General features: G+C 51.8%; 1 protein-coding gene across 4 annotated transcripts; it reads left to right on the top strand.

Annotated features, from left to right (window-relative positions):
• The first annotated feature begins 498 nt into the window (after positions 1 to 498).
• On the top strand, positions 499 to 7,346 carry ING1 (inhibitor of growth family member 1). Of its 4 annotated transcripts, none has more exons than XM_014267740.3 (3): positions 499 to 867; positions 1,072 to 1,763; positions 5,704 to 7,346. In XM_014267740.3, the coding sequence occupies exons 2-3, from the start codon at positions 1,622 to 1,624 to the stop codon at positions 6,405 to 6,407; spliced, it is 846 nt and encodes a 281-aa protein (XP_014123215.1). In that variant the 5' UTR covers positions 499 to 867; positions 1,072 to 1,621; the 3' UTR covers positions 6,408 to 7,346. The 4 variants fall into 4 exon arrangements, with proteins under 4 accessions (XP_014123215.1, XP_005488072.1, XP_005488074.1 ...); XM_005488017.4 differs by lacking the exons at positions 499 to 867; positions 1,072 to 1,763 and adding exons at positions 3,411 to 3,982; positions 5,495 to 5,564; XM_005488015.4 differs by lacking the exon at positions 499 to 867 and having other exon boundaries at positions 888 to 1,763.
• Positions 7,347 to 7,844: the final 498 nt, after the last annotated feature.

The raw sequence follows: 7,844 nt of genomic DNA, 5'->3' as shown, positions 1-7,844 counted from the left end.
CTCTCCACCAGCAACCGTGCGGGGCGGGAGTGTTCCGCCGCCGGCCTCTTGTACAACGCAGTCCCGGCGGCGTCCCCCGGTGACGGTTCCCTCGCCACTGCACCGGACAAGGCAGCCGCAGCGAGCGAGCTCGCGAGCTCGCTGGCTGGCTCGGGCACCCTCCCTCCTTCCCTTTTCCTCCCCTCCCGCCTTCCAGCTAGCCTTGCCTCGCGTATGCGCAACCGCCCGGGGACCGCTGGGAAACGTAGTCGCGCTGCGTCCCTAACGGCTCCATTTTCTCCCCGTCGCCAGAAAATCGCGCGTGCGCAGGCCCGCCCCCTCCCCTCGGGCGTTACCGCCCCCTCTGCCGCGGCGCGCGGTATCCCGGGCAGCGGTGTCACAGCGGGGATTGGCCGAGGGGGCCGCGGGGCGGGACGCGAGGGGCGCGCTGATTGGCTGGGGCGGCTGTCAGGAGCCGCGGGGTGATGGATGCGGGTGCCCGCTGAGGAGGGAGGGACGGAACGCTCCCCGGTTCCCCTCGGCGTCCGGCGCCGCGCCGGGCACAGCCCTGCCTGCAGCGCGGGGTGGAGTCGCATGGTTCTCAGCGTTCCCCTCTCCTAGGAAGGGCTTCGGAGCCGCTCCATCCCGGGGCGAGCTGGCAGGAGGCGAGACTCCTCCAAAGTCTCGGTACCCTAGCGCAAAAGCATTCACTTGCCCCCGCGATCCCCCCCAGCCTCCCCGCGGGCCGCTCGCCTCGCAGCCTCCGCACAACTTCACCGGAGCCTCCGCCTTCCCCGGGGCTTCCTTCACCCCACGCCCACGCCGGCCCTGCGCCGCCCGCCCCCTGGCTCGGGCCGCATCCCCGCCGCCTTCCCTCCCTCCCTAAACGTGAGTAAGGGAGGCGGGCCGATGGATATGCGGAGGTTCCGGGCGGGGGAAGGGATTGAGTGTGTGCGGTGAGTGTGTGAGAGAGAGAGAGTGTGTGTGTGTGTGTACACAGCGCTGGGAGAGAGCGCATGCGCCCTGGCTGGCGGGGCCGAATGTTTCCCAAGTGTTTGAAACTGGTATTTGGGTTTTCCACGTTGGATCTAGCGCGGCGTATGGGAGCGAGGAGGCTGCGTTGATATCGCCGGGGAGCGGCGGCGGCGGCGGCGGTGAGGAGGAGAGCGGGGAAGGGGGGAGCGGAGGAGAAGCAGAGCAGAGCGGCGCTGGCGCAGGCAGAGGGGCTGCCGCTGCCTCTGACAGACACTTTGCAGAGCACATTTTGTTTCCAGATTGTTTCGGAGGAGCTGGTTTAAGCCCCCCTCCTTTCTCCTCCTCCTCCTCTCCCCCTCCCCTCCCCACACACACACACAAATCCCTCTGATTGTTCTTACCACCTCCTTCGTGAATTACCCACAACGACAGCCATTCAATCAGCTGCTGCTGGCTGTAGGGGACTAGCGGAGGGTGTGTGTGTGTCTCTCTCTCCCTCTTTTTCACACAAGAGGAGTCAGATGTAGCTTCCCTCGGTTTTTTTGGGGGGAGCTACCGAGAGAGGTGGGCAGGGAGTGAGACCTTCATCGGGGTTACCGTCTTTGAAGGGAGCAGCACTTGCTCTCACACGGAGAGGTGTGGGGAAGGATTTTTGTTTCTTTGCCGGATGAAAATGTTGAGTCCTGCAAACGGAGACCAGCTTCACCTAGTGAACTATGTGGAGGATTATCTGGACTCCATCGAGTCTATGCCCTTCGATCTGCAGAGAAATGTCTCCTTGATGAGGGAAATTGACGCCAAATATCAAGGTAAGTGTTTTCTATATATCTGTGTGTCCGTGTGTGTGGTTTGGGGCTCAGGGGGGAAGGGTGTCTTTCCCTTTCTTTTCTTTAGAGCTGAGCCTCGGCTCCGTTTGCCCCTCTGCACCCCACGGGGATGGTAGCTTTATTTTTGAGAGGTAAAAGGAGGAAGAAAGCCGGGAGGAAAGATCCGAGGAGAGAGAGGGACTGATCTGCAGCGTTAGCTCTTGTCATGGGGCGGAACAAAAGGTCTCCGGCTTTTCTTATTAAGCAAGGACTCTGCTTTTCTGTGTAAATTGCTGGCCAAGAAGGCGGGGGCAGGGAAGTGGGGTGTGCGGTGCACAAAGGGGGGCCGTCCCTGGCCGTGGGGCTGAGGTGGAAGGGTTTGGGGGTACGGAAGAAAGTGCTGGGTGGATAGAGGGGGAAGAGATTACAGCACAACATTTAGGAATGTACAGTATTCATTATGGCTGTAGTAGGGGAGAGAGGCAGCTAGTGAAAGAGGGAGGGAAGGAGGGAGGGAGAAGAGGAGAGGGGGGTTAGGCGAGAGTGGGGGGCAGGGTGTGCTTTCTTCGCTCCCTTCTCGGTGGGTTTCGTTTCACCCGGTGAAACGGCCCCGCTCCGTTGGGCGGGGGGGCCGAGGGGGCAGGACCGGCGTGTGCGGTGTGAGTGGGGGGGGACGGCACACACGGTCGCGTTTACGGCCGGGCTGAAGCGCCCCCCTCCCTCTCCGCGCTCGGGGCACGCCGTCCCCGTCCCCACGGGCGGAGGGAAGGAAGGGGCGGCCGGTTTGCGGGACTCGGGGCAGCTTTGTCACTTGGTAGCTGGCGTCCGCTCGGAAGCAGGGGGAGGGGGGAGGGCGCTTTATTCTGTGCCGCAGGTAGCGGTGACAGCCGGGGTGCCGGGAGGGGGGACCCCCTCTCCCTGCCCGCACCCCCGTGCATGTGGCCTTAGGGGCGGCGGGCAGCGAGCCCTGCCTGCCGTTGCCTCAGCCGCTCCTAGAGCAGCTCACCATGGGAGCCCATCAGCTCCCGGGGGAAGGGTCCGGGGGAAACTTCTTCAGGAGCCCGCGGGGGCTTTCGGGGGTAGCAAGGAAAGAAAAGGACAAGGCGGGCATCGCGCCCCACGAAACCACGTCCAGCGGGCACCTCCGCGCTGTGCTAGGAAGGGGCGTCCGCGCTGTTTTTATAGACAGACCTCGTTAGCATATCGCGGTTGGCCACGCCCGTCGGGGGTGCTGATAGGGCGGGGGCGTCCCCACGGCCGGCCATGCCCTGCCTCCCTGCGCGGATTGGCTCCGGGGCCGGGCCGACCCGTCTCGCGGCCCCGCCTCGTCGTGACGTTTCGAGAAGCAACTTTTCCGTGGGGCTGATTTGAATATCTCGGCCGGCCTCGGCCGGCGCGCTCTGATTGGCCGGGTTCACAGCAAGGGGCGGGGCAACCTTGGCCGTCCGGAGAGTGACTGACGTGTCCGGGGGGGGCGCTTCTTCTCCAGCCGCACCTCGCTCGTGACTGGCTGGAGGGGGCGGGCGCCAACTCGCTCCTGCCCGCCGTGATTGGTCGCTGCTCTCTGTCAATCACTCGTTTGTTGCCCCGGGAGAGTCTGTTCCGGACCGCGGGGGCGGGGCCGCCCCGTCCCCCCCCCGCGCCCCCGGGACCTCCGCGGGGACGTCCCGGTTTCCTGCCCGAGAACAATGGCGGCTCCGTCACCTCCGGGGCGGCCCCGGGCACCGCAGAGGGGCGGGGAGGAGGCCGGGCTCTCGCCCGTGTCCCGCTCGCCGTCGTTCCGCGGCGTCTGAGCCCCCGTGAGGCCGCGGAGCTGCGGTGGGAGTGAAGCTCCGGCGGCATGGCTTCCCTCCGCTTGAGTGGCGTGCGTGATGCCGGGAGCGCGCGTTCGCCAGTGCCTCAGAGCGCAGCGCTCCGCTCCCGCTGCTGCAGCACGGCGCGGCAGCGCGGGTTCCTGAGATCGCCGTGAGCCGAGGCTCCCGCGGTGGCAGCTGCAGGCAGCCCGAGCCGCAGCGCGGCCCCGGTGGCTCCCTCAGCCTCGAGCGAGCGGCGCTGCGCTCCCGGCGCCCGGGCTGAGCGCCCTCGGCTTTGCGCAGCTCCCGCTCCGTGTCGCACATGCCAAACACGCCCGGGCCGGGATCCCAGCCCGCAGCCGGGCGGGAATGGCAGCGGGCAGTGCTGGAACCGAAGTTTGAAGTTTTCCCGACGCCGAACTTCCGTCGGTAATGGTTTTGTGCTGTTCAGACAGACCGTTCTTGGTAGGAAATGCCCACCCACCAGATTGAGATGGGTTAAACTGATGACATCAGTCAAGTGCCAAAACTTAAAGCATAGAACTTCTGTATTTCAGCCACTGAAAAACATTAACTCTGCGTATTCAGCCTTCTTGAATGTAGAATCTGCTGTATGTTTTAAGGATCTTTTGGTGGCATCTTGGGCATACCATTTTTGGTATTTTTTATTGTTGTTTTGTTTTGGATTTTTTTAATAGGTTAAAAAAACCCACCAGTTGCTTAAAATGGTGAATAACATATCGGAATGCTGATTTGTCAGAGAGGTTATATTGCAGAACCAGCTGACAGGTCGTGCTTAACGGATGTGTGAAGCACAAGCTGCAGCTCTAAAATCTGAATAAAGCTTGTGTAATATTTCGATGTCTTCACTGGAAATTGTGTACGTTTAAAAACTCTGCCGAGGAAAGCCAAAACCTAAACCACAGGATAACTCTTGGTTTGCATATGTGTCACATGTTACTATGAATAAATCAATAATACAAAAATGTAAGTTTAAAAATGTTTTGGTAATGCCATTGGCATATATGAGAGATCCTAGTTTCTGTTAGATGAATTGAGGTCAGATTTTATATATATATATATATTTAATATATTTTGCTTCTCTAAGACAGACTGTTCTAACCTGTGAGAAAGGGAAAATTCAGAGAAGAAAAGAGATGCAGGAAAAACATTCAGTGTGTTTTTGAGGACTTAATATGGAGTGTTGAGTGTCGTGTACGCTGTAGTTTATTTGAGTATTGTAATGAAACTCAAAAACATCTTCTTAAAATTAGGTTTCCAGAGCCATTCTTGAAACTTTAGATACTTTGTGCATTGTTGTTTTTTATAAACTGTTAGAACAATCCTTGAGGTGCAGTTCAGGATGTAACATATTTTAAAGCAGAAGCTCTAGCTCCCCGTTGTTGCCTATCATCTTTAATGTTATCTTTTAACTTCCTGCTCTGCAGTAAGTATTTAATGAAGATAATACTTTTGTGTTTTAAAGAATAGCAACATGTACTTTATAGAAAGTGTAGGTGGGAAATAATCTAAACCTCCTGGATATTGTAATCCTAGTTTTGCAATCCAGGGATTTACACAGCCTCATATTTTCAGCAGAAATAGCTTGACAGTATTGGATGAAATAGCTTTGGGTCTAGGCCATGTATTTGGTGCTTCTGCATCTCCTGTCAAGTAACCCAGCAGTGTGCTTCTAGGCTGGTTTGTGCTTTCTTTCTGTCCCACTCTCTTTCTGTCCCGCTCTGTCATTCACTGAAATGTTAATGTTGTTATACAGAAAATGTCCAATAATTTCCCCTCTAATTTTGCAGTTAACCTTGGAGCTTTTGATGGTATATGTATTGGTTTAGTTAGTTCTTTTTAATTACTGAAAAGTTTAAAGGGAAGCATTATCAACATACATAAAAATATATTTAGTCACTTTTTTTTCTCCTAAATCAGCCTTTGCATTCCATTCCTGTGGGACCACCTAGAACAAAAGCAGTCCATTGGAGTCATGAGCTGCTGTCAGGTACAAGCTTTAGGACACCTGTCTTTGATCAGAGCTGCATGTTACAAGAAGTTGTTGCTGTATGGAAGCAAAAACAGGAGGTTTTGTTTTGCCATTTTCCCTGTCAAAAATATTTATAGTTTTTATTTCTTCTTTGCAGAGATTCTGAAGGACCTGGATGAGTACTATGAAAAATTTAAGCGGGAGACAGATGCTGTGCAGAAGAGAAGAATGTTGCACTGCATACAGAGAGCCTTGATTCGGAGTCAGGAACTGGGGGACGAGAAGATCCAAATCGTCAGTCAGATGGTGGAGCTGGTTGAGAACAGAACAAGGCAAGTGGACAGCCACGTGGAGCTGTTTGAGACTTGCCAAGAGACTAATGACACCACTGGAAACAGCGGGAAAGCCAGCCAGGATAAGTCGAAGAATGAGACAATCGCACAGGCTGAAAAGCCCAACAACAAGAGATCGAGGAGGCAGCGGAATAATGAGAATCGAGAAAATGCCTCAAATAATCATGATCACGATGACATCACCTCAGGAACGCCAAAGGAGAAGAAAGCAAAAACATCCAAGAAGAAGAAACGATCCAAGGCTAAAGCAGAGCGGGAAGCTTCTCCTCCTGACCTTCCTATTGACCCTAACGAGCCAACATACTGCTTGTGCAACCAGGTCTCCTATGGAGAAATGATAGGATGTGATAATGATGAGTGCCCCATTGAATGGTTTCACTTTTCTTGTGTGGGACTCAACCATAAACCAAAGGGCAAATGGTACTGCCCCAAATGTAGAGGAGAAAATGAGAAAACTATGGACAAGGCGTTGGAGAAATCTAAAAAAGAAAGGGCATACAACAGGTAGTTTGTGGACTTTTCATAGTGAAGGAAAAAACCCACCAAACCAGTGTATTTATTGTCAGTGTCACCTTTGTTGAGGTGAAAGGATTGTAAAATGTATATTTTTAAAGGAGGTTTAAAACTGAACCATTCCTGTTACAGGGACGGCAATAAGAAATTTTGGGTTTCATTTGGTAAGCTGTAACAAGAATGTGGTCTGTGGACCAATGTATTCCAAAAGTAAAATTATAAGAATATTCGGGTGTTTCTTAAAAGATAAATTAATAATTTTCTTTATTTCTTTTCTTCTTTTTTTTTGCTTTTTATTTTCTTTTTTTTTTTTAGTGCTGGTAGCACTCTACCCATTAAAATTTTGACAAATATCTCTGAAATGTAATTTTGTTTTCCTTAATGAAAAATGTTATTTACCTTTTGAGTAAAATTGATAAATAGTTTAACCACCTGGCTGTATCTGAATAAAGCTGCAATACATTGCAAAAGTAACTTCTTTTGGTGATAAGCGAGAACAAACAAAAGGAGGGTAAAATTTGGTTCCTGCTACAAAGTGTCAGTATAACAGTTCAATAGCAAATGTTTAAATAGGTTTAGAGGATTATTTTTTAAAACAAAAAGTTAATGGTTAAATTTTAAACAACAAATATTTTATATGCTGGCCAGGTACCACAAAGGCCATTTTTAAATGATTGAATATGTTTTGTATTTAACCAGGAAGTGGTTTAGTAATGAGACATAACATAAATGAAGCTTTATACTGTCACAAATAGTGGTGTAGCAATCCTTAATTTGTTTAAGTTGTATAAATGTACATTTTAAGTGGAGTTGCACTTACTGTATTATACTTGGAAATGCAGCCAAATGCCATTGTGTAACCAATGTGCATTTCCTGCTGTATGTATGAAAATTGTACAGATGTGATATTAAGAAATAAATGAAATTACTTTGACAGTTTGCTTCTTTAGCAGTCTTGTTTAATGATCATTCATGTAGCTCAAAAAACCCAGAAATTCATCTTTGACCTCAGCAGCTGCAGCAAGCTGCTGCTGGAAGCCTGAACCTGTTGTAGTGGTAACCAAATTACAGTTCTGATAAAGGATCTTCATAGAATGTATGGCCAGCAAGGTCGTAGGAGAGCCAAAACAGCATTCAGCTTTCCATCCAAATCATCTTATTTTGTGCTTGCAGTCACTCCCAGACCCAGACATTTATCTGAAAATCAATAGTACAGAGCTGGTCTTGTTCAGTTTTTTTAATGCATTTTTCACTGTGGATATAAATTATTCCATGTTTGTTATTGGGATCTTTTGTGTTTCAGCATTTCCCAAGTATTCCTGCAGCTGTTCCAGGGCAGGCCTTTTTGTTCTTCATGGTCACCCCATACCAAAATGTACTTGGTGTGACCAGGTGCTGTGCCAGTTACCCAGTGCTCTGTCCCTTGGATGGA

The sequence above is a fragment of the Zonotrichia albicollis genome, chromosome 2 (genome assembly GCF_047830755.1).
Source record: "Zonotrichia albicollis isolate bZonAlb1 chromosome 2, bZonAlb1.hap1, whole genome shotgun sequence".
NCBI lineage: Eukaryota > Metazoa > Chordata > Aves > Passeriformes > Passerellidae > Zonotrichia > Zonotrichia albicollis.
The sequence above is the reverse complement of the archived record's forward strand: the minus strand, read 5'-3'. Positions and strand labels throughout refer to the sequence as shown.

What these genes read in the sequence shown, in the direction of transcription:
- ING1 (XM_014267740.3), top strand. Translation starts at nt 1,622, where the DNA reads ATGAAAATGTTGAGTCCTGCAAACGGAGACCAGCTTCACCTAGTGAAC. An exon ending in AATTGACGCCAAATATCAAG is followed by an intron (nt 1,764 to 5,703) that starts GTAAGTGTTTTC and finishes TCTTCTTTGCAG; the next exon opens with AGATTCTGAAGGACCTGGAT.